General features: G+C 35.7%; 1 protein-coding gene across 1 annotated transcript in view; it reads right to left on the bottom strand.

Annotated features, from left to right (window-relative positions):
* DNAH12 (dynein axonemal heavy chain 12) overlaps positions 1–26,875 on the bottom strand; it is a 59,620-nt gene that overhangs the window by 4,937 nt on the left and 27,808 nt on the right. Inside the window, exons 37-68 of the mRNA XM_069028251.1 lie at positions 26,619–26,807; positions 25,811–25,962; positions 24,952–25,090; positions 24,698–24,864; positions 23,372–23,627; positions 22,877–23,176; positions 21,987–22,165; positions 20,248–20,440; positions 19,998–20,159; positions 17,815–18,009; positions 16,857–16,990; positions 16,460–16,622; positions 15,934–16,014; positions 14,692–14,868; positions 14,175–14,306; positions 13,656–13,745; positions 12,532–12,672; positions 12,161–12,402; positions 11,674–11,821; positions 10,681–10,826; positions 10,068–10,282; positions 8,969–9,161; positions 7,948–8,140; positions 7,348–7,520; positions 6,710–6,850; positions 5,465–5,623; positions 4,315–4,459; positions 3,320–3,470; positions 2,795–3,048; positions 2,117–2,257; positions 1,185–1,322; positions 86–319 (exon numbers count right to left, since the gene is read on the bottom strand). Of these exons, the coding sequence (XP_068884352.1) occupies positions 86–319; positions 1,185–1,322; positions 2,117–2,257; positions 2,795–3,048; positions 3,320–3,470; positions 4,315–4,459; positions 5,465–5,623; positions 6,710–6,850; positions 7,348–7,520; positions 7,948–8,140; positions 8,969–9,161; positions 10,068–10,282; positions 10,681–10,826; positions 11,674–11,821; positions 12,161–12,402; positions 12,532–12,672; positions 13,656–13,745; positions 14,175–14,306; positions 14,692–14,868; positions 15,934–16,014; positions 16,460–16,622; positions 16,857–16,990; positions 17,815–18,009; positions 19,998–20,159; positions 20,248–20,440; positions 21,987–22,165; positions 22,877–23,176; positions 23,372–23,627; positions 24,698–24,864; positions 24,952–25,090; positions 25,811–25,962; positions 26,619–26,807 (5,523 nt within the window). The remainder of the gene's footprint in view (positions 1–85; positions 320–1,184; positions 1,323–2,116; positions 2,258–2,794; positions 3,049–3,319; positions 3,471–4,314; positions 4,460–5,464; positions 5,624–6,709; positions 6,851–7,347; positions 7,521–7,947; positions 8,141–8,968; positions 9,162–10,067; positions 10,283–10,680; positions 10,827–11,673; positions 11,822–12,160; positions 12,403–12,531; positions 12,673–13,655; positions 13,746–14,174; positions 14,307–14,691; positions 14,869–15,933; positions 16,015–16,459; positions 16,623–16,856; positions 16,991–17,814; positions 18,010–19,997; positions 20,160–20,247; positions 20,441–21,986; positions 22,166–22,876; positions 23,177–23,371; positions 23,628–24,697; positions 24,865–24,951; positions 25,091–25,810; positions 25,963–26,618; positions 26,808–26,875) is intronic.

Here is a 26,875-nt window from a genome sequence, read left to right on the forward strand (position 1 = left end):
TGCCTTTTTAAGGCAGAGAAGCCTTTAAGGATTGCTTTCTTAGCACATCATCAAAACAGTGCAAAATCTCGTTGCTACTTTTTACCTTAATAAACTCAATGTACTCCTCATATGTGCCTTTGGGTGGAGCATAGTAGTTGCCACTGGGAGAAAAAGTGTAACGAGGATTTTCAATTATATCTGGGTTATAGAAGTCATCCAGCATTGTCAGCAGCAAACGTCTGTCCCAGTCATCTGTCACTCGACCTCCGTAGTTACACTCCCCGGTTAGATAAGAGACAGCTTCAAAAGGAACGTGGCTATACTCATTGATGAATAACTGAAACAGAAATAGGAGCAATTCTAGAGACTTGCAACATCTGCAGAACAACAGTGTGACCTAACAGACTGAAACGCTGGAAGCTATAGAGTGTGTAAGCTGCAGTTTATGGATTTTTCTCCCTAGCTGTTGGAAATTCAAATTCTGAAATCTTATTTTCAGGTTAAATTATTGTTTAAAATCAAGAGGAGTTAATAGTAAAAGCCTCTTATGAATATCAAAATTACTCAGTCATCCAAGTCATTCTTGAATTATTTACAAGTGGATGGTTTATCCAGTTTAAACTTTGTAGATGGTCACTTTTCTGTACCAGAAATAAACACGCATTTCACTTAATTTATCTTTTAATCTTCAGTACCCTCCAATTTCTTCCATTAACTTCTTGGTAACTTTCCAATCTTCAGCCTCAACTTCTGTCATTCAGTTTTAACTCTCCTGACTTTTCTACACAATGCCTAGAATAGGTTCAGGGTCTGGTAGTGTTCAGCATTTCATCTCAGGGAAGGAGAATAGTCTGAGGTTCTGTTAACTACCAGTACACATGTAAAAAATATTTCATCCTACTAACCACCCTAAGAGGTGACTGTCATTAACATGGTGCTACTTAAAGAACAGTGAGCTCTTGTACACAACTAATTTAACTTTATAATACTCACATACATGCATTATATTCCATATGTCTGCAGAAATCTGAATTTTTTGTGTCATTTGTAATTTTGAAAATATTTATGATTGACATTCCTTGCCTTTACAGCTGAAGTCCTGAATATCTATGAACACTTAAAGTAACTTCACAGTATTGCTCCTTGTGACTCCCAGCTGTGCTTGGCAAGATCAGAGTTTAGGAGGTAATCAGTGAATTTACCTGCAGCTGTCTGATACTGATTCGCAAGTCAGACTCATTAAATCCATAGGGTATATTCCAACCAAGGGGCCCAAACTTCCTTCTCTCCTGAACAAGAGCATGGAAGAAACAAACTCCGAAGAGCAGTTTCTCCCATATCTTTGAGAAAAGCAAAAGAGAAAAGCATTATTAACTAGTCTATAAGCTCATGGTAGTGTGTAAGCTGTGCAGAGAGCACCTTTGGATTACCCTGCTCCATCCAGGTATAAATCCAGGCCACCACTAAGTACCTTGTGGCGTTTGCCTTGGGAACAAGTGCACACACAGTGCCACATATGCAAGTACATTTAACCAGTTCCTCAAGTACCATGATGTTCTTTCCTGTATAGGACAACTGACTTCATAAGAATTCCAATAGCACCAGGTATTTATTTTTAAGGTTCATTAGACAAACACACAGTACAAATGTATTTTTGATGCAAGTCCTTAGGTGCAGTCACACCTATGTATATTGATAACTCATATCTCTGATCCCACCATTTTTCACTTCCTTCACAGGTAATGATTAGCTAAGTGGCTCACCAGGGATCAATAAGATGTATGGGCACTGCAGTACTTGGTCCCTGGTAGCAAGAAAAGGTCTCCTCAGGGCTTATCACCTCAATAATGACAGACATGCCCTTGTCATCAATGTTCAGAGCCCATGTACACTGTGTACTATGTGTATGTAACATGTAAGTGATTTAATAAAGCCTAAGAAACCATTTTAAATACTGCTACATTAAATTACCTGGCAGAGGAACTCTTAACTAACTAACTTTATGACTGCAAAACCTAATTTCCAAAACCATAGTAAAAATTTTAGTTTGCAATTATTCACTGGACAGAAATCAATATATCTGTGCATACAAAACCCCAAACCCCAAAAACTTCTCAAGAGATAAGCACATTACCAGCTCCTTCCCAGGGCATCCAGCAAAGAATTCAGGATCAGAAATAGGATCAGAAAGAAATGACTGCAGCAGGTTTAACCGGACACCAGTAGGAGGTTCATTTGTCATCTTCACCCCGTTCTGCAGAATGGTTACTGGAAACTACAAATAAAAAATAGCAAAACTGCATTCAGAAAGCATGGAACAGATTCTATATTAAAAAGATATTATTGTTCTGTTTTACATAAACAATTACCTGCAAAAAATTACATTTTAAAGATCAACAGCTTATAAAAAATTCTCCAAGGCATCAAGAAACTAAGACTCTGCTGTAAATAACAAACCTGTATTTTAAAATGTTTTATTGGTGTTCAACACTTCACAAATAAAATGCAAGATTAAATTTTTGAATTTGTGTGAGAGCAAAAAAACCTTAATCATATATGCTGACAGATTGCAGCTCCACTGAGTAGTACACAAAACATTGCACATCACAGTATCAAAATATTACAAAGGAAGCTTGATATTATCATGTAATTATTTTTTAAATTTCCTTTTTTGGTTAAATTATCTCTTCAAAGCCTCATTACATTTCAGAGAAGTTTTGTATTATCAGCTCATTCAGGTATATAACAATTCCCTAAAAATGCCATCAACTTTCCCTTTCCCTAAACAGAGATTATTGAGCAATACATATACCTTTGGTGAAGGGTAACTTGTAAGCCAAAGTCTGAATTCTGGGTGACATTTTTCACTGTTAAGCTCCTCACATATTTTCTCCAGCACTGGCATCCAGGAGACAGCTAAATGACAATTTTGTAAACAAACCCAGATTCCTTCTTCCATTCCTGTTTGAATCATTTTTGTAGCTATTGGTCCTTGTCCTTGTCCTAATGAGATGGACTGAAACTTATCTCCTACCATCTCTCTGTCATTTGCCAATTTCAGGAGGCCTTGAACAGAAAGCACAAGATTTTAGCACTTCTTCATTAAAAAGAAGTTATGTCAGAAAAAAAAATATTGAAAAGCTTCTATTACTATTTTGTTTACATGCACATAGAAATTCCCATTTTTAAGGGCACAGGATTCTACTACTCTGACATAATGCACTCAAATCTACTTGCAGAAGTGCAAAATAATCCTCATTGCATTGAAGGGGAATTTCAGGCCTGTAAATTGAAAAGCTGTGCTACATTTCTGTTTTCTCTTTCTGTGTATACTTACTAGACATGGGATCTGCTCCTGGAGACAGCACAAATATCAAAGGGACTGTAGCAGTTGAATCTAAGTAACTTTTTGCTAGATCAAAAGGCGGTGGCTCTACAAATTTCTTTCCCAGTTTCTCAGTAACAAATGTTGTTATAGCTGGACCAATCTGGTAAAAAAAAGGCAAATACAAACCGTTAACATAGACATAACCACAGATCTGACACCATCTTTTATGCCAAATTCCTAAAGCTACACACAGTTCTCTGATATCCAGAGATTTGAGACTAGTCTTGCAGAATGATCCAGAAGCAAAGGTTTCACCTCTTGTTGACACCTCCCCCCTTAATTTTTCCTTACAATAGGAATAATAATGTTTTTAGAAAATAAAGAATAATGTACTTCATATAGACAATATTAAATAACATTAAGACTTTGATTCAGGCTTTTCCTGATGTGGAGGACAAGCATATTCTCCCTTAGGAAATATTAATGTAATTACTTTTAATTAATTCTAGAGAGCAATTGCAACATGCCTAAAATTCTAACACTGATAGTTCATAAAGAAAATGCAATACAATTTGTTAAGTGCACCAAAGGCAGAATTTGTTAAAGGTTCATCTTGGTTGTTTGAATCAACACACTTTATCTCTTTTTGCCTTAAAAATCCTTTGTATGAAAGCACATGGTAGTAGGTACCCTATGTATTTTTTTCAGGCTAATATGTCCTGTTCTCAAGCATATTGGGTGCACCAGGGAACAGCCTGGCCACAAACAAATACTTCAAGAAAACTAGAAGAATTAGAATCCTCCAAAAGGTTCATTAAATCACATCAGAAAAAAAGATTTCAGCTGATGCTTGTGGTGTTTGTATTGGTCACTTGAAAAGTAAAAATAGCATTTACTTTCTTAATAAATATGATGAAGAACAGATGAGTTACTGGAACAGGCAGTGCAAACTATGCTACAAGGCATGGCACAGTCTACAAACACTCCATAATGGATCATTTTACCTTGTCTGGTCTTAAGCACCGAAGAACTATAATCTTCTGTAATTCAGTTAATGTATCATTCAACTCTTCTGGTAGTGGAAAGTTGTGAGGCTCTTTGCTATCATACATTTTTTGCCATTCACCTATATTTTCAGAGACATGACTCCTAGAGAAAAAAACCCACAAGTACTATAAATACCTGGAGTCTTTTTTCTTACATTTATCAAAGGCAAACTACATTGTATTGTCATTTAAGCCAGTTTATATCTACATCAGAAAATAATCCCACAGTTGAGCTTCTTCGTACTGAACGGTGAAAAATCTCTTTCCACCATGCTGCTGAGGAAAGACTCCACCTGAAAGGTTCCAAGCTGACAATAAATTCTGTCTGTTCCTCCAGTCAGCACTGCTTGGACCCTCATAGGTCAGGGTGAATTTTATGCCTCCACTTTTTCAGGAAAACACCACACTTTAACTGAAGAAAATTACCAGGAAATTCAACTAGGCAAAAAAATTATTTTCCTTCATGCAACATGCAGAGTATGTCCTCTGCAATGGGACAACCCTCAGACTATTTTAAGGCTGGATCATCATCCACATTGCTACTAAAACTCCAAAGGGGACAAAACACAAAACAGCCTCAAAGAACTTCTAACAGAGCAGTGTTACTGCACTCAGATCCAAATGCTCCAAATACTTGCACTCAGTTAGCTGTTTTATAGAAGTCTTGTACAGCCATGCTGGCTCCAGCATTTAGGGTTAAATCCTATTTAAACCCAGAGTGAAATTGTGCTGAGTTCAGGAGAACAGTTTACTAGAAAAACTCCTTCCCCAGAACTGCAGTGGAATTCTGCTACATGTACCACCTCTGGCTTTCACTGAACCCCTAAAACACTGCTCCTCTATCATGAAGACATTTCAAAGGAAAAGTTTCATTAGGCAATGCCTCAATAATTTAGAAAAAATAGTTTTGTTAAATAATATTATCATTAGTGATCTGACTGATTGGAGTAAGTGAAGCAAACATGATAATGAAAAAAGGAGGCTGGTTTTATCCCACTGACATTCTGGCATTGATTTGGAAAACATATAGCAAACATTTCTTTCAACATGTTACATAGGTATTGGTCAAAACCAATTCAGGCTAATTCACATCAATATTTTACTATACCTCAGTCTTTCCATAGCTGGGAATTCACTTGCACGACATAATTCATCCCAGCTCTTATCTGATAGCCAAGATGGATCTGGATTCTTGTGAATATTCTTGAGACCCACACCTCCAGTTAGTAAAAACATAAATTCTTGATGTTCTATTTCATTATTAGCCCTATATTAAAAAAAAAAAATCAGTAATTGAGATACAATTTTACATAATATGAATAGTTGTTAATTTAATTACACTTCACTGCTCTTTAGAAATGTTTCTACTTCAGTAAGAGCTGAGATCAGATCTTAATATTCTATATTATTAAAAAACTGCATGGTAAAAATGTCTGATTAAGACTAAAGTAAGGGTTTCAAGAGGTAAATCTTAGAATCAATGAATCTTTTAGGTTGGAAAAGACCTTTAAGATCATCAAGTCCAACTCTTGCCCCAGCACTACCAAGCCACCACTAATCCATGTCTCTCAGTGCCACCTCTACACAGCTTTTAAATCCCTCCAGGGATGGTGATTCCACTACTGCCATGGGCAGCCTGTTCCAGTGTTTGACAACCCTTTTGGTGAAGAACTTATTCCTAATACTTGCCTTTATTTTTTTTTTAAGTGCAGTTATTCCTGATTTTTAAAGGCTTTGTAGAAAATAATGTGTTCTGCAATTACAGTAGCCTTACAAACTGGCCCAGGAAGAACATCCATGTACAGATGAGTACACATTGCAATTAAGTATGCATATTATGGTTGTGCAATTTTGAACATATCATTCCTTTCATAATGTATTCACACAAAATTAGGAAAACTAAAAAGATGGTGGAAAGGAGAAGACTCCATCTGAGATCTCATGATGTTTTGCAAAAAGATAACAGAGAGAGGAGAAAAAATGAAAAACAAAAACATAGAAGTTGTTGGCATTGCACATTACTGCCTATTCTAAAATGTTTTCTTAAATAATAGCAATTGTTTTTGACATAAGGATGCTATGTAACACTACCCAGATTCTTTAAAGACAGATTTATCATTGACAGAACCATTGACACACTTTTTTTTCATAATGTGTCCTTAGTAGTGATACATGCAGATACCCTTCCATTTGTTAATATTACACATCTTAGGAAACCCAAAGTATTCATGACCATAGTTCAAAGGCATTATTATCAGTGTGCACAAGAACATCCCAGCTCATCAGTACCTGCTTCCAAGATAAGAAAATAATTCATTTCTGTTAGTAAGAGACTTCACAAAAATGAGCTTACATGAGCAGATTACAACACAGCAAAAATGAGAAGAGCAGCTTGTCTGTTTCAAACAGGGAACGACACACTTGGCAGTACAGATTGTAGGTGAAGTGGTCATTTAGGTGCTGAAGTCGCTTCTTCAAAATTTTGGATTTATTACTAAAAAGAGAAGAAGTGAGAAACTGAGACTTCAAACTGAGTAACAAGTGCAATCATTTGAGAAATCTCATCTATTTAGGGTTGCGGAGGATTTCTATTAGATCTACATGCTCCACAAGGGACTTAGGTGCCAGTTTCTCCAAAATTTCAACTATACTCCCTGTCTTTTTGAAAGACTTTAGACTTTTAAGAGTCCCAAGCAAAATAATGAGCTGAAATCAATTTGCCACAGTTAAATGGTGGCACTTAGTGTTCATAATGGAGCCTATGTCAGAAATCGACTTCACACTTTAAGTCACATTCTTAAAAATACTTAAATATGGCACGTGCTTACAGTTCATCATTTGCTTTAACATTAACTAAAAAGAGCAATTAATCCATTAATAATTACAACCCTTCAAAAGCCTGCATTTAAGGAGGTAAATTGTTTCCAAATGGAGAGAACTATTCATAAGAAGAGAACAAAACCCCTTTTTTTTACAGCAGACTCTGTTTACCTGTCATGAATGGAGCTGACATAGAGGTTAACAAACCAGCTGAGGGAGTACTGGTACATGGGGTCAATGTTGGCCAGGTCTGCGATGCTGAAGAACAGCACGGCCGAGTGCTGTGCCACGGGCCGGTACGCCTCCCGCGACTCCGCGATCTTCAGCTCCGTCTTCTCTGCAATCTGCACATCAACAGCAGGGGACAAACAGCTTTTGATAGTCTTAATACTCTTAATATTCTACAGAAACATTACTGTTTAGTAATAGTACTGAAACAGTTCTATACAGCATGGTCACACCAGAGTAACGTGACTTTTCTGCTCCACAAGGCCCCACCCCAGTAGGTAAAATGAGCACTTGGCCCTACCCCAGTACTGCCTGATCTATTTACCTGCACTACAGACACACATGCTTTAAAACATTTTAAAGGCTGAATAAACTACCAGTGAAGATTCTAGAACAGATCTAATTTTATTTCTCTTCCCATTTCACAAGTACAGAATTTGCTCCTTGTGCTATGCATCTAATTCAGAGACCTTCTGCTGGCTGCAAATTTTAACATTTAATTTCTCAGTATTATTGAGGGAAGCACACATACACACTCCTTACCTGCTGTTTTTTTGTGATCTCATTAGCCATGACTTTGGCAGAATCCAAGACCTGGATGGCAGTCTCATCTTCCAGAATATCACCTTCAGATGACTCTAAAGTTTCTAAAATTTTTTTCTCAATTTCTTGTAGATTCTTTTTATTGGCTGCAGACTGAACAATGAGAGCATTTCTTTCCTCTTCTAAATCTGGCCTAATGAAGAAAAACACAAAACCCAAAATCAGTCAATGCTCATCTTGCACTGGCTACAAAAGAAGCCCATGAAAATTATTCCCTCTTCCTACAGGAAGTTATTTGTGAATATTCTTTTCAGTTTAAGCAGGGTTGTATTGTTTAACATCTATTTATACTGGTGAGTACAGATTTCTTTGCATGACTTCTACTCAGTATTTGGAAATTATGATCTAATCTTTAACATCTTAGAATTTTGCAAATGACAGTGCATCCTAGTTCTCCTTTACTATATCCCTACTGCCTGAAAAAAACCCACCAAGTGATGTGCAGAGCCAGTTTACTGCTGGAAACACTTTTGTTAGCAAACAGAGTTTAGCCCAATTGCACAGACATGTCTGTTCAACCCAGATATTACTTCTCTGTGCCTCTGTGAGGGTTCAGATATGATCCATAATCAGTTTCAGAGGTACTTTGCATTTATTTCATACAAAATTAAAATGAAATCCTCATAATTCTGCACCCTTGTCTGGCAGTTCAGTCACATCGAAAAATAACAGTAATGATTTAAACTCCAAATAATATTTACATAGTTTTTTAGCATTCAAGGAATATTTCAGGAGAAAATTGCCATGAAAAAACAACTATTTCACATCTGCTATTTTAATTAACTTGTAGACACTTACCCCTAACACTTCCCTAATAAACTTTTAAATTTTTAGTTAAAGCTGTTTCTGAGCAACATTTACACCATGTAACATCCATTTTTCTATACAAATTAATTTCTCATTTCCTTGGAATTATGCCATAAAAACCTTTAATGGCTGTTTGCCATAAAGAGAGACTTACCTCTCTTCTGCTACGACAATACCTAGCAGCTGGTCTTCAAGTCCCTCTGGTGTTATCATAAAATTTAGTAATAAAACTTTTGTAGCAAGTTCAGGCATATAGTGTGGATTTCTTAGTTTTGTGGTAATAAAAAACTTGAAATCATGGGAATACTCAATAACACTCTCACCAAGCCTAATACACTCCACACCTCCTAAAGTTAAGAAGAGAAACATTAAGAAAACTTATCTACTCCAATTATTAATTTAAAAAAATATTTTTGTCATTAAATAGAAGCAAACATCTCATCAATGACAAATTTCCTGAAAAGTAAAAATAAGTAAATATATCTGATAGTCTGAAAAATTCTCACAGACTTCAGTGGGGCCACTTATCACCCTTGGCAGATGAAATCAAGTCAATCCAATTACTACTGTACTTCCAATTTGCATATACAAAAACTAGAGATGGCAACAGAGAGCTGTGGAGTTATTCCCAAATATTATATTCTTACAGACTACTCTTTCCTTGAATTACTTGTCTGAAAGAGGAAACCACAAGGAAAAAAAAAAAGAGTTTGAGCTTTACTTTCCTTTTGTTTTTAATTCTGAACAAGAAAACCAATAAAGACAAACTAGGTAAGAAGGAAGGAATACTTTTCTTTTTGTGCCCTTTTCTGTCATCTAATAGGAGGAAAAGTTGAAAACCAAATTCATAGTACTTGCTAAGTACAGTGAAAGCGATGCCTTAAGCAAAATCCCTTGACAGATTTTCTTGATTTGTGCAAAATTTAGCAAATATTAATGCTAATAATTAAATAATAATTAAATATTATCAAAATGAACAAGTAAAACAATTTCACTGACAGTGTTCCCTTCACAGAACTTTAGTCTCCTATACTGATATGGTGAAGGTTTTCACATAAAACCATTATCATGATAGACAGGAATGACATTTACTAAAAAGTAAAACTTCAGGCTCTTGTGCAATTACCCTGCTCTTACCAGAGGCAGAAGTAAGACAAGAGGAGAGCAATATGAAATACATCAGGCAGTGCCAGAGACTGTAAACTGAACATCAATGTCCTCTCCTTCAGGCTTCTAAGTCAGTTCTGCTGTACCTTGTTTAAAAGTCTGTTTAAGCAGCAGAGGTTCAAGAGATGGGTCTAGTTCTTCTCCAACATTTTCTAGCAGCAGTGGAGTCCCAAACTGAATGCAGTTCTCCACGGTTCTCATATAATCTGTGTCACTGATCTTGATAACATTCAGATGGTTGTCCTTCTCAAAATTCTTGATCCATTTATTTGCTTGACCTTGAGGATCAATCATTAATGGCCTAGAAAATACAGGACAGTTTTCTCAGTGCTTGCAGGCATTTTTTCAAAATTTTAAACTATTGAACATGTTTCTGTATTAGACTGTCAAGAAGAAGTGATACAATTTAATTATGTTATTTTAAGACATCAGTGAATAATGGATGCATAAGTGTTTTACAATAATTTGAAAAGTAATAGCAGAAATAGTTTTAAAAGCTGCAAAAAACGTTTAACATTTTTCATAAAATAACCAGAATGCAGAATTCTTGTAAAATATTGCTCTACCTGCCCCCTGGAATATAAAGATTCCACTCCTTTTTCAATTATATTGCTCTACAGAAGCTATATTGTTTCGAGATTTTTTTTTTTAAAGTGGGAACTTGTTTGGATTTGAAAATTAAACCTTTTTGTCACCTACCAACGTCTTGAATTGTCAACAATGACCCCATTGTCTATAGAAAATACATCAGCTGGCAAACCAGCAATATTCCAGGCTCTTATTTTTATTGGGTCACCAAGATTCTTGCTCAAAGAGAAATTCTCAGAACAAGGGATATCTTTCTCCTGAAAAAGAGGGGGAAAAAACCCACAAAATAAACATTTATCTTTATTCTGTGTTTCTTTGCATCTTTATTAAATGCCTCTTCAATCCAAAAATGATGATGTGCATTTTCTTTTAAGAGATTGAAATAGGTCATGTGTAAGTAAAGATCTTGGGGAAAATAAAACCATACCTTCAATAATTAACTACATTTTCCCACTAAATATTTACTCTCTCCTCAAGTTTTGTAAGATTTGTCCAGTTTTTGGTACATTCATAATGTGGGAGGTTTGTTACACAAAGTTATGACCCAAGAAATTCATACACAGCTGGAAATATCTAATTGTATCTTCTGTTAACTCAGAACAGCAGTCCAATGCTGATTTGTTACTGTTTAATGCATTTTTAAGTGATTCCAAATCACTTGATTGATGAATTATGGCATTCATATAAGTATGTTGGAAGAGTCCCTTTGCAAATAGCACAATCAACCATCTAATTAACATAAAAATATTTGATGGTGTAAGTTACAGAACATTTTACATTACACATAATTGCATTTTAAATTTAATTCTTTCATTTAAAGGCAAAATACAGAAAATGATGAGATTTTACTTCAGTAACAATCAAGCCTTACAAAATCAATGATGGTCTCTAGTTTTCTGATATCCTACTTTTAAGCATGGGGTAAATTCACTGATTTAATTAAATTCAAATCTACAAAATATTGGATCAGCACAATTGATCCCATTGCTTTACCCATGAGGTTTACTAGGCTCATATAAAATAAATTACAAGGGATTTTTGAAGCCTTTTGCAGCAGTCTCAAAAAACCCAAACATTTATTTAACTCTAAGATAACCTTCTAACCTTGCATAGTTTGCTCCAATCTTTGGTACACTCTTGTCGAAAGCCAGCAGTAAAAGCTCCCAGATATGCTATTACACCAGCTGATATCAGAATATCTCCTGTCAGATTATCATATTCCTCTTGAAGATCATGTGCAGCTTGATTCCATCTATGACAAGCAGATAATACAGAAAAAAGTCATGCTGAAACCTCCACATTAATGATACTGATGTTAAAAATTAACTTGTTAAAAATTACCTTGTTCATTTTAGGTGAGAATAGGTGAAGAATATGAAAACCTCATTTTGAAGAGATTTTCTCTACAATTCTCCCAATGTTGCTGCCCTTATTTTTATGTTACAAACAATTAGGAATATTTCAAGGGCCCAGACATTCTTTAGTGTTACAGTCCTCAGACAGAAATACAGCATTAAAGGCTTAGAGAACTGAATTTCAAATTCTATTTCTACAGTGGTTGTTTTATCTGATATTTGAGCTTTAACCTGACCTTGTTTTCTCTCCACCAAGGCCTCCAATCAACTTCTCTGCTCGTTCCAGTTTTTTAGCACACAAATCAACCTGGAATTCTAAACGAGCCTTTTCTTCTGTCTTTTCAGTGAAGGTTTGTTGCAAAGCAGCCAAACGGCCTTCAACTGCTGCAAGTTCTTCTTGCTTCTGATTCAATAGTTCCATTGTCTTTGCCAAGGACTCCTCTGCCACTTTTAAACGTTCTTTTTTGGGTTCAATCTCCTATTCAATCACAACCAATAAACAAATGCTTTCAGTACATTTTTGTAACTTTATTATTAACTACAATGCATGAATACATGGAGCAAAGGAAAATTCCGTAGCACCGAGGGGCAAGGATCAAAACCACACCTTTGACACCCTGTGAAACACTTCCATTCCCTTAATCCATTTGCATAAACCCTCTGCTGCCGAGGAAGCTTTAGCCACCACTTGTGGATCAAACTCTGGATTAGTCAGGTACTCAGTGCGAATCTTCTGCATGACAGCTTCCTGGATAACAAAAGCATTATAGCCCATCAGATCTCGTGACTGACACTTCAAAATTGAACTCATTGATTGCCATTTCTCTACACAATGAAATAAGAAAGAACTATTCAGTATTAACTGTTGTAGAAATCACAGCTCATTTGATTTTTTTGATCTTCCTATCATGTTTCATGGTCTTTTCCCGTTTTCATTTTCTAATCCAATCCTTATCCTTTCTAATTACGCATTTGCTGTATCTTCCATGTGGCAGCTCCCTAAGTGCTAAGAGCATTACAGTCACATAGAAGCCTTAATTTATACAGCCCTTTGTGTAAAACACACCAATTCCATTATTTGCTATCTCCTTCTCAATACACAACTTTGGGGATCGCTATAAAAATGCATTTCTCCTAATGTAATGCAAAATTTAACTGTTTGTGCCTACTTTTGGGGATCAGTTTTATAAAGGGCAAAGCATATTCTATTAAGGACAAAGCATATTTCATTTCCAGTGAATTCAGCAAAGAGCACAAATCACACTCTTGGATAGCAAGACCTTTGGGAGAAACGATCATATTTGAAAGGTTATATAGCTAGCACATTTCTGCATTTATTGCATATCTGTCAGTATAATTAACAAAATATTACCCATTTTCTCATCATTCATTCAATCAAAATAATACAATTAGAAAAAGATGTTAAGAAAGGCAGCAATGGGCAGTCAATTATAAAAAGAAGTTTATAATGCTGAATGACTGATCTAGAAAAACTAGCAAAAGAAAAAGGCATAGGAAGGGTGGATGTGGATCAAACGTCCACTGGTTCCACCAAAAAACCCCAATCAACTCCCAAAACACAATATGTGAAATGAGGCTAAGAGGACACAGGTTCAGAATAAACTAATTTAATTTGGACAAATGATCTCTCCAATACAGTATTTTCTCATTTCCTTTTTCTTCCCCTGCAAGAAAGTGTCTGCATGGTAAAAATTACTGAAAAAGCCTTACTGGAATGGGTTTCTCGGAACAGGCTTTCAACTCCTTTAAGAAATTGATGTTGCCCAGCATTTTCTGGCTTGCAGACCAATAATCCAAAATCTACAAAACACAGTAGGAAATACCTTTTCAGGCTTTAAAACAAATACACATACAAAAATTTACAAACCTCTTTTAATTAAAACTCATGAATATTTAATAATGATAACCTGGTATCTCCTTGAGAAACCAATAAAGCAGAAAGTCTGTCAGATCAAACATTTCCTTCCAATCATACTTAAAGACAAAAAGTAAACAGTGTCTCAGGGAAGTTATGTATTATCTATTCTCAAGAAATTAGTACAGCAAATTAAATTTGGCACATTACAAAATTTGGAAAATAAGGAATTCTGAAAGTTTTCAGTAAAATCCTGGGTAGAGGCTATAAGTACTTGACTACTTTAATGGACCATGGGTTATCTTGTATTTTGGATAAGTGTTGAGAAGAACATGAATTAAATTTTTATTTCAGACTATTGTCTGCCATTTTACCTTGCCTCCAGATCCTGAAGGATCTAAAATTCTTTCAGGTTTTTTTTCTCTTATGACACAGACAGCAGCCATGACAAGTTTGACACCAGATGGAGGATTTTTCATTGTCTTGACAACTGCTATATCAGAAGGCTAAAATAAAAAATACATGTAAAAAAATTATGACAAGTATTATGTCTCAGCACCCAATAAATGAACTGACAGAAAAAAAGAGGAATTATAACACCATTACCAATGAACATGAGTGGTACTAGAGGACTTTTAGAAGGGATGATACAGTTTTACCATCATGATTAACAATATCCATCAATATCCCTTATGCCGGGGAAATAAAAACTAAATAAATGCTAATAAACAGTAAACTAATGATTAAATAAAATTATGTTTTAAAAATTCCAGGTCAGAATATTTTTTATACCTTTTGTGTCATCTAAGTTATCTCATATTCTTTTAAACTCCTAGTTCATTTTAGAGAGTTAAACAACACTTTCAAATGCTGAAATTTAGATCAGCTTGCCTTCAAAGTGTCAAGAGCACCAATTGCAGCCTCCATGACAGGTATTGCCTGTGCCAGGTCACTCTCACATTCATTTTTCAGTGCCTGAGCTTCTTCAGCTTTTGCTGTAGCAAATTCTTCATCCACTTTTACAATTTTTCTTTTTTCTTCTACTTCTGCAGATTCTACTTCTATAGTCTAAAGAAAAACCATGAGTGAGCTTTATATTGTACCATGAATGATCAAATAAACTGAAATTAGCTACTACAGGACTCATGGAATAGTGTAAAACATAAAGAGAATATTGAAGTTTTAAAATATTTTAACATAATTTCAATTTATGTTAAGGGAATAATTTCTTAGCATATTGCAACATCATGGAGTTTCAACAGTAGATAAACTGCATGGTATCAGATTACTCTCAATAAAAGCTATTTAAAATATGTTTGAAGTTCAGGAGACAAGAAACTCTTCGTATTTGTGCATCAGGCTGTAACTAAAAAGGACTAGCTTTTATAGGGAGTTTTCATAGCTTCACAGCCTTTAACACTGACTATTGCAATTTATTTTCTTTTCAGGGATAAGTCAAGCCTTTATCCAACTCCCTTTGCACTTCTAGGGAAGTGACATTTAGTTTTCTTAGAGGTAGAAACACTTAGAGGTAAAAACACTTAGGAATCAGAAACATGTCAATTACATCATGCTTTTTTGGTGATGCAACAGTCATGTTTTACAAGACAAGTATGTGTATATTTTCATATAACAGAATTCTCAAAACACCCAAGATTTTTGATCCTAAATCCCACTAAATTCCCATGAAATTAACTGGATTTTAGGGTCCTTTTATAAATCAAACATATAATCCCTGTGCATGCAAAGACAGACTGTGCAAAACTGTTCTTGTTTATTTTGTCATAGCTGGGCATATGGAAAAACTATTTGAGGTTTTCACAATGTTTGTGAATCAACTTGGGAAACCTGATTTAACCACTATTAGCATGAAAGTTCCTCTAACATTCTTCAGCATGGAGCTTAGGCAAGGACTGTATATCCAGAGGATGTATTTTATCTAAAGAATGAAATTTTCTTTCTGTTCTAAGGATATAAACATAAATAGCAAGTTTCCCAATACTGGAAACCTCTGTAAACAAGAAGTGAGCTCAAAAACCTCAACTCAACTCTTACTTTCTGAAAGTCACACATCAATGAAATAAGACACATGTTTACATTAAAAGCCACAAAGCTGTATTTGTACAACTCTACCTTCATCATGCTTGCATTTTCCACTTTAGCCTCTTCCAGTTTGGGCTGTAGCTCAATTAATTCTTCTTTCATCCTACCAACCTATGCATATGCAAAAGATCAGGTGGGATCAGAAGGGTCAAGCACAATTTCCAACAATTTTTTTAAGACCTAGATTTTCCCTAATGACTAATTTATTGATAGAAGGATGTAACATTCAGTTTCAAATTAAAACATTTCCAAGCCTTATTTTTATCTCCTACGTACAATGTCTAATTTTAAGAACTATGCTCACTTACAGTCCCCTGTTAACCACCAAGGAAAGGGAAGCTCTGTTCATATCTACCTAACAATATATGCTTAGAGATGGCCTCTAGCATAAGTTCTGTGATTGTAGGAAAGAACAGGCGAAATACATTTCTTAGTTTTACTGTTGCAGATTGAGCTAAACAAAACCCGAAGTAACACTTTTGACTGACTTCTCCAGAAAAAGACCTGCATTTGACAAACATTCTCCATTTTCAGTTCCATATTTGTCCTAACTCACCTGTGACTCAGCAAAAGCTAGTTTATCTAGTCCATTCACATATTTCTTCTTGGCTTTCATTACGCTGTCTCGTTTCTCAGTAAGAAGTCTCTGAAATGCAGCAATAAGCTCAAGATAAGAAGTAGGAGTAACATAATTATGGCGTCCCAGACTTTGTAAGAACCTATTAAAAAAGAAATAAAAGAAAGAGTAACTTTAAATTTTGATTTATTTTTTGATTTATTTTCTTAGTTTATCGTTAGCAAAGTGATGTAACTGATAGGAATTAACAATTTCAACAGTTTTATATCTTTGCTATGGAGGCAAATAGTTGTGTTAACTTTTAATACATAAATGAGTAATAATGAAACTCAATCACCTACTATTTTATGATTGTTTGGAAAAGCAATAGACTGACCTTTCAGAGAGTGACAAAACTGAAGTATGAAAGTATTTACAGATGGGTACAACTCCTTGACGCTCGATGTCTGTGAGCTGAAGTGTTTCTAGGAACTTACTAGCCACACGTTCAAGGGCGTCTTCAGGCCACGGCTGAGGGAGAAGTGAGGAGGAAAGAATTTGTAAAATTCAACTGTTAGTAGTCTTCAAATGTCAAAATCAGTTTTTATCATTCAAACCACCAGAATGAGACACACTAGTCCCAGGTGTGCTACAAGAACAATGAACTGATTTAAAGGTCGATTAGCTCAGGCAGCAAGGTCACCACCCATGCAATATTTTCTGGCAACTCCTGGCTGGTCTTCTAGTTCAAAGCTACACATTAACATTCCATCTAAACAGTTCTGTGTCTATTTCATCCTTTGGCAGAAAAGTTCACTGACATCAGCAGGAGGCCAAGTTCTAGAGCTAACTGTGCTTAATTGAGAGCAATACTGCTTACACCAATACTGCTTCTCCAAGTTCTATTCTGCTATCAAAGATCTACTGATAAGCAACAGGATTTGTATTTGCTAGTCATTCCTATAATGGATGGAAGGAATAATATATAATTACCTGCTTAATAGGCAGCCACAATTAAGATCATTTTACAGTCACAATGAAATGTTTTCTCTAGTCCTTTAAAACATACACATTATGTAATAAAATTACAAATTGCCATCATCAAACTAAGACTATTCACACTTCAGAAATTTACAGCAAAAAAATTTAACTTTATTTGGTTGTAGAAATGTTGAGATCACACATCAAAGAGCTCCCAAAATATTACAGAAAAGGTCTATGGAATTTTAAAATTTTGAAAAACAACGAGTACTTCTACAAGGAAGACAAAAGAAAATCTAATGGCACTTAGAAATACAGAGTGTTAGAAAACTGAAGCAGATTTTTGAGGAAATAACTTAAGTATTTTCCCATACCTGGAACCAATCAATAGTACAGCAGTTGATGAGTGATGGAAACTGTCTCAGACGATTGCGGAAAGCATCTCCAATTGGGCTGAATGCCACCACAATATGGAGATTTTCTTTGCAGAGGTTCACAAAAAGTGCAAACAAGGCCAAGGGACTGAGTTCTTCACCTTTATCACCAGCCTGAACTGCTGCACGAACACCCTTAGGAATAATACATAGCATAAAAAATGTTATATAAATTGTCATTAAGCACATCTGAAGTCCTGTAACAATTCTGTTAATGGTAGCATCACCAGGAAATAAAATTTTTAGTGGAAATGAAACAGGCAAAATAAAGTAGAAAGCCAGAACAAGTAGCAAATACTGTTAGAGAACAGGATTGCACTATTTATCTGTGGCCCTGACAACTCAGTCTAGAAATGATCATATGCTGCTCTGAGCAACTGAGAGTAGATAATAACAATAGAGTAAAAGCAGAATTATTTTGAGGGAGCAGATTTAAATGAGTAAAAACAACTTTGGTCCAGCTGCTCATTGTGGATAGCTACCAAGTTCCAGCATACACCCACTGAATATGTTCACACAAACTGTAAAATTGGAAAAGAGCCATATTATTTTAATATTTTCACTATGTACCTGGCAAGAATGAAATACTAATAGACAAAGATCACAAGAATTATAATCCAACTTCTTTGAAAGATACACGAATCCAGGTATCAACATGCTCCATAACTTAAGTGCAAAAAAACCCTGCAGTAACTTCTGTCAAGTGATACAGATATTGCAATAAAGAACATTTGTGTGTGTACTAAGAACCACTTTGAAAGTCAACTAGAAGCATACTTAAGTAATTTATTAAAAACACCACAGAGATAGGAAGACAGTTCAGCATACAGTTCCAAATATTGTTTGCTAACATTAAGTTTCCAACTTGATGTATAAAGATTGATGCCCCTCTGTCTTGGGGTGACGTTATGATATGTATCCCATATCGCTGCCTATGCCCAGAAATTAATTTTTGTGCCTTTCTGTGCCTCTAAACTGAGCCTGAGAGGGAGAAGAAAAAACTGAGCAAAACTTTCTCAAAGCAGTCTGCAGCTTGTTCAAGGTCACATAAAGATAGGAGGTTTTTTTTCCCTTCCCAGCCGCGGCGGGGGAGCGAGGAAGCACCCGGCTTGCTGTGTTCCAGTCAGCTTTTGGCCAGTTTTTTCAGTTTCTGGTTCTCCGGAGAGAGACTGAGAGTTGGACTTTGCTTTTTCCTTCTCTAGAATTCCGGATTTTTCTCCCTTTGCTACTGGACTGCTTTTCAACCTCAGAGCACATCGGGAGGACTTTTCGTCGGGCACAGAGGGCCTGGCCCTGGGCCAAGCCCCGGCTCCGAGGAGACCAAAGGGAGGACACTAACGCTTTCCCAGGTTTTTCCTCCACAGCAAAAGATTTTACCATTTAACCTCATTTTCCTTTCCCGTGTGTTTGTTAAATAAATAGTTTCATCTTCTTCACTTTCCTTCGAGGAAAATTTATTTTTTTTTTCCCGAACCTGGTGGGGGAGGGGTGGTTGTGCCTTCTCTCAGAGTATATATTTCTAAATTTGGCCAAACCGGAACACCCTCCCTCCCAAATTGTGACTGCTATTGTGAAAATCCCAGTCTGATTTCAGTTAATTTTTTTTTAAAATTTGCCTGAGTACATTGCATCATTACTTCTAATCCTAGATTCATGGAGCACCTTTGCCCACCTCGTCTCTGAGTAGAAGTTTCAGAACACTGAAATTCTGCCTAACAATGCCCTAGTGCCTCAGAGAGTAGGAGTTTATTGAGAAAGGCGGGCCATGTTTTCTAATAAAAACATCACATCTTTGCACTTCACTGATTAAGGAAAACATTATGATGTACATTCTTCTCCTATACAATGTCCTACAAAAATAACTACAGCCATAGGGTATTTGTGGACAACCCAAGTTCTCTACTTGCACAACTTAATGTGTTTGTGAACAGAGTGCTAGGTCAGAATTAAAGCTTGTAGTTGGCATAAGGTACTGCATAAGTTTACTAATAACTGGTTTATTTTTCTAAGGTCTCAAAAAGAAGTCACAGAATTACATGCAAATATACAAAAGCCACATTTCACACTGAACTGTCCAAGTAGATTAAAAGGGAGGTGAAATTAAAGAGAGTTTCTAAACATACCTCTACAATTTCTTGTTTTTCATCTGCTGGAAAAAGATTGGGTACCTCCCCTGTGTTGAGGAGACTGTCAACATCTTCTAAAAAGCTTTCTTCTTTAATTTGTGCATCTGTGATTAGAAATACAGTTTTCAAGCCTTTTACACCTGCATTCTTCAGAAGTCTCTGAAAACGCAAGACAGTTAAAATTGTACATTCCAAAATATCCTTCGTCAAAATTAAGTCAAAATGTAAACAGGTTATTAATACTCACTTTCAGATCTTCTCTCCACTCGTTTGTACCATAGGTTTTAGAAATCTCTGGTTGAAAAACACACATTCTTGCCATGAACGCTGCCAGGCGAGTCAGAGACTGCCTTCCACTTCCTCCCATTCCAACCAGCAGAGCATTCCCCCCTGATTGCTTCAGAATGCGGCTTAATCGAGACAAGTGTTCCAACATGTACCTGCATTGGGAATGTGCTGATTACAACAAGAGCAGAAATACCTGTACATTTCTGCACCTATAAACCTGGGAAACAAATCAAGGAGTAGCATCCCCAAAACAAATCTCTGAATGCAGGGTGGGGCAGGGTAGAGAGGAAGAGGAAGAAAGAGAGTAGGCATGAACCACAAAATAAAGTAAAACTTACAATTCTTCTATTTTACAAATACCAGTATTTAGCTAAATTACTACAAATTACTAAAAGGAATGTGCAGAGGTAAGAACAGGAGCATTATAAGGATAAATGTCTTAAAGGCAAAGAAAAACATTAATTCTCTACTTCAAGATCACAGCAGTATTACCAATTTTAACTTTCTTGAAGTATAGCAACCTAAACAGCTTTTTAAAGTAACCACTGGGAGAACATGGTTTTTATCAACAAACATCTCCCTCCCCTCTACCTCTGACAGTGATTTAAAACTTATGGGTGGACTTGACGTTGGAACATCCTGAGGAAGCAGTATCTGCACATTACTGAGAGTCCTTGTCAAAACTCAAGCATGATTTATCTCAGAATATGCAGCGAGGCCTATAGGAGATCACCTGCTTAGGCATAGGACATGGGGTAATTAAAGCAAGCTGAGCAGCTATCAAAAGCGGTCTCAAAAAAACTTCCAAGCATTTCAAGAAAGATAAACTCTGTTTATTTTTACTGGTTAGATAAATAAAGGAAACAAATTTAGATGTTATCTATGAGATTGAACTTTAAGGCTACAGTCAAACATGCTCTCCTGGCTGCTGTTCAGTGAGGTCACTGCAATATTGCTTCTATACCCAGGAAGTGGCCTCTGATCAGAGGCTGCCAGCTCTTCAAAGTCCCAGCCTAGCTGTATATACAGGCACTTACAAATCCAGCTTGGCAAAATGACCTAGACTAAAATAAGCTGATATTAGAAGTGTTTTAAGTAATCCTAATCACTGTCACGAAAAACTTATGTGTCAAGCCACCCTGGCAAATATGAAGAGGCAGTAATCTCTAGCAACAGGGAGGAGGAGGGAGTTTGACCTCCTAATCTCTCTCAGTTGTAGCTTTGCATGATCACAAGTTGAGGTAACAATAACGTCTTGCAGAGTCTAAAATTTCACGGGATTAGCTGCAGCACCAGCTGTGCTGAGTAACAACAGAGTAGACAGACAGCTGTGATTGTGAACATCTCACTCTTGGGATGCTCGTCCTTGGGAAATGAAAGTCCAGTGACATCCATCTTCACTGGTGACAGAGGCCTAGGAGAAGTACAGCACCTACCTGATGCAGTGCACAATGTTTCCATAACAACTAAGACAAATATTCAAAGCCGCTTAAGAGAAGAGCTTCTTATTATTTACTTTCAGATAGGGAGAGGCATAAGAGAAAAATCAGTTTACTTCCATCCAAAAAGGTGTTACACCACAAACACTTTTAAGGATGCATGAAGGGGAGGAGATATACCAAAAACCACAGTCCACAAAATTGAATATACTGAATTATCAACTACTGCTTAAAGCTCTTAATAACAGATCATAAACACCTGAAAACGACAAGATTCATTCTTGTTTTCTGGGTTTGATTATATTCATCCAGACACTGCTCCACAACATCACTGAACTCCTCAATGCTTGGAACCTCAACATAAAGTCTTTCATCTCCCTCAAGTTCTGGAACCATGTAGTCACCAAAACACAAACTTCTCATGTTTTCTTCTGTTACCTATGGTAAATATTCAACAAATTATGAAGTCAAGTTTAATATTTAATGACTGTATTCCTCATTGGAACTTTAGAAAACAAAGGAGAATTTAGACAAATAACCCAGACAAAAGAATAAGCATTCCAAAATATTTTGACTCACAAACAACACCCCCCTCAAAATTATGTTTCCTGTATTGAACTGTACACTTATTCTTAATTTGTTCTGGGAAAACAACTGACTCAAATAGCCACTAACCGTCTCATAATCATGACCTTCAGATTACACCAAATTCATACAGATGTATATTATGAAATGGACAACTAAGATCACAAAGTTATTTCTTCTATACTTCAATGAAATTACAAGGGACATAAAAAACCACAGAAAAAAGGAAGACAAGGCATAAAATATAACACAACTACACAGGATTTTGGATAGTAAAATTTAGTAACAATAACAGGATGCAGATGCCCAAATTTCTTTTAAGGAAAATTAGTAAGTTTACTCACATTTTAAATGTAATATTTTTTTAATAGAATGCTTAGATACAACAGTTAATCCCTCCCAAACAATTTCCATTTCTACATTTTTTTCTTCATTAAGCCATTTTGCCAAATTCAACTCAAACTTTCATGCACATTTGAATCAGAATTTCACCTATGATTAAATTTCTAGTCCTAAATTTGCAATAAGGGAATTATTTTGCAACAGGTTAAACATGATACTCACAGGTGATGATCCTTCCTTCAGGTGTGCAAAAACTTTATCGAATGCTTCTCTGAAATGTTCTTTCACAATATCTTTCACTAGATTGAACAACCAGGCTCTGTCATCATCTTCCACCAGACGGTCATAGAAGACCCGAAACACCTCGTGCACGAACAGTCGAATCATCACATCTTTGTTTTCAACTGCACTTTTCTTAATGAGCAAACAGCCATGGATAACCCGTGAAAAGTCACGCAGGTTGAAGGTATAATGAGATTTGGCTGGTGTGGGCAAAAGATTTTTGATGGCTTTCTTATACACCTTCAGACAAAAAGAACAGAGAACAACAAAATTAAAAAAAAATTAACACTGACTGCATTATTATCATCATAACTCCTAAATGTCGTCTAAAATATTATTTCTCAAAGAAATCCCTTCACACTACATTATTGTAGAGCCAAAGGAACTTTAATGAACAAATTGAAGGAAACTTCCATTAAGGTATTTGCCTCTTACCTCTAAAGTGGCAGTGACAATTTGATTTCCAATCGTTAAGAAGTCAAAAGGAAAGTCATTAGTCCTTAGGTAAAGAGCCACTACAGTAGAGAAGATGCGTGTCATTGTTTCATCACTGAAAGAATTGATGGTGCAAATGTTGAAGTGCCGCAGGAACCGAGGGGTGACAGGATTCCTCCCACCGCCTGGAGGCCCCATAGCTGCCACCAACTGTATGTCAACAAGGGTGATTTTAGAGGTGTCCTTAAAATCATACCTTCAAAATAAAATGCCATGTGACATTTAGATATGGATATAACACATTTGTTACACCTTCGATGCAGCTGTATGACAGACTACTCTCTGCATGCACAAAACAGTATTTAAAAATATTTTTTAAAATAGTAGGCACTACATAATATAACATGTATTTCTATATATTTTGTATTTTTAAAAACAAACAATCCCTCCCCCCCAAAAAAACAAAAAACAACTAGTCCTGTAACTGTGTACCAGTTAATCTTAACATACCATTTGCTGTCCCAAAAAAAAGATTATTTGTTTAAATTGTATTCCATAAAACCTGATATGAAATTTTGACATGAGTATTAAAAGTGTAACTTGTCAAGATATATTATCTCTATTCAAGAGCAACAGATATTTGAGGAGTGCCTGGAATCACAAGAGTAGCTGTATTTGAGAAGTGCCTGGAATTGTAGAATGATCCAGACTCAGGAAAACACCTGCTCCAATCTTCCAATCTAAGCAAAGCCAAAAACCTCAAAAGCAGGGAAGACGCTCAACTTATTTTATTTCATGCCTATTATCAGATCTGATTTCATTGTGAATTTTAAAAAAATATTTTGAGATCTTGTTAAAAAACTTTTAATGACTAATAGAATAATGGATAATAGGGAAAACCAACATAAGAAATAAAATCAGAAGTTTTATATAACTGGATATATATAGATGTGTACAGAAAGCTGCCAACTCTAAGGAGGAAGAGAAAGAAAAAGATCAAGAAACTGCACTGGAAAAAAACCTAAAATAGTAAAGTCATAAATGATTCATTTTATTTAATGTATACTAACTCTGCTAAAGTTTTGCAATAGAACATTCTAAAAAACTTAAAACAAATTTGATCATCAATTTCTTAAACTGAGAAGTCCTTAGAGAGTAATATACAAGTTGCTTCAAGTTTAAAAAATGGACTTTTATATAAACTTAATCTACCTTAACATTTACAAACCACTTCAAAAAAGTTTTGAAAAAAAAATTGTAAGGAATAAATAAGTATAACAGCAAATACAGCAACAAAAAAAATTCAGTTGAGTTTCAGATAATTACCAAAATCCATGGTCAAAGAACTGTCTTAAAAGTTCTATAGGAGGCTGTGCCCCATATTTCTCCAAAGCAGGCATATTCATATCATCTACAAAAATAATGCACTTTTTTCCCATTGGAGGGCCAAAGACTCCTTTGCGCCTCTTGTCCAGCCTGGCCATAATGATGTTCTGCAATGCAAACAGGATCATTCAGAACACAGATTAAATATTCATATCCACAATCTCCTTGAGACATAAATTATCTGTTCTACTAACCTGGGTCTGATTGGCACTCGTTCGAGCTGAAAAATTAATGAAGAAAGGGAAGTAGCGCTCCTTTTCCAAGTTGTTCATTAACTTGTCCTTGACATACACAGATTTCCCAGTTCCTGTTGGTCCCACTAGAAGCAGTGGTCTTCACAAAGAGAGAAATAAAGCACACAGACTGCAGAAACCTTAAAGCACACAGACTGCAGAAACCTAACGCTGTAAACTAAATGCAGCTGGAAGTCCAAGGTTTTACTAACTCGCCCTTTTTTTCTACCTCTAAAAGCATTAGTTGCCTAAAGAAGAAACCAGAGTGTTCTAATGCATTCATTAAACCCTCTCATAATTTTAGTTTGCTTCCACCACCAAGAAAATGGGAGGGGAAATAAACATTTCTCATTCCCTCATTCTACTGGAGTATATGAACACATGGGAGTTAAAGCTCTTGTGATAGGTCTTGCATTGACTCAAACTTCATAAATCTTTCAGCCTTGGAACCTGAGGCTGGTTTTTATTTCATTCTCTTATATGATCTGATCATGGCTAATATAACTGATTTTGATATGATTAATCAAAGAAAATAAATTAAAATATGTATCTAATTGCCAAAGTAGAAAGAGGATGCAAAAACTTTTTGGGCTGTCCTAACATCATAATCAGAATGAGAATACAAAAGTTGGACTATAATAAGGTTTCATAAAAAAAATAAAACCAGGCTTCTGGGCAAATTTTTTTGTTTGTAGTAAACATCTGTTTTAAAACGGCCGAATAAACTGAGGGTTTGATACAAACAACGAACTCAAAGAATAAGAGATATTTCTATCTATGATCAAATTTCACTTTAGAAATTTGTAGTGAAGCAACTTACTTTCCATGGGTAATGAACAGGTCTAGCAAATAGGTATAGCGAACTGTATCCATGGTTGGGACTATAATATCTTGAATCTTCACATTTTTATCACTGTAACTAATTTGTTCAATAAAGTCATTCCAGTGAGCCCAACCTACTTTGACTTTGAGCTAGGAAGAAGCACAGATGTAGAACAGATTGGTGTTATATATATATGAAGGGTTTTCTCTACTACCTCACTTTTGAAAAATTAAAATAATGGATTTTAATAAATTAATGCACATTTGATGTTTCAAAAGATCACACATTTCGTTTGCTTTACCTCACTAATAAAGTACATACCTAAACTGAGACTCCTTTCTTTTCTTTAAAGTTTTGTTCAGAGAAAACAAACAAAAAAACCTACACACACAGAAAACCACAACAATAAACCAAGAGAACAACATTTCTAATAGACATTACAAACAAAAATTGTAACATAAGCAAACTGCTTATGGGCTTAATATTCTGCTTTCCTTCTGAACAGTCCACATTATTCCTTCTATACAAAAGCAGTTTTGAATCTGCCAACTGAGCTTGAGTTACAGAAGAACTATACTGTGGCAGTATTACAAATATAACTGAAATGTACATCTCAGTATTTCATTAAAAAAGTGGTCAGTACACTGGTATTTGAAAAGGAAATAAAAATGCATTGTAGGATTTAATCCAACCAACACTCTACAACATCCAATGGGCTTCAAAAAGTTAAAATACCCACCTGGCTGTATTTTCCTTCTATTATGACAGTAAGAATCTATTTAGTGGATGCAGAAGCCAATCCTACCTCATACACGTAGTCATAGACCAAGCCTTTCTCTTCCAAAGGACACTCCCACTTTCCCAAACTCTCTGGTACTGGATTTGTTTTAGATTTTCCAGACAAAGTTTCCCTCAAGAAATTATCAAAAATTGTCCTGCTGTCACCATCACAAGTCCCACCAATGGACCAGATTGTGGCAAAAGCAAAACAACCCTGCAAGAGCAAAAAAATTAGTAACTGTCTCATAAATTGACATATTACACAAACCTTGTACAGTCTGA

The sequence above is a fragment of the Aphelocoma coerulescens genome, chromosome 12 (assembly GCF_041296385.1).
Source record: "Aphelocoma coerulescens isolate FSJ_1873_10779 chromosome 12, UR_Acoe_1.0, whole genome shotgun sequence".
In the NCBI taxonomy this organism is placed as follows: Eukaryota; Metazoa; Chordata; class Aves; order Passeriformes; family Corvidae; genus Aphelocoma; species Aphelocoma coerulescens.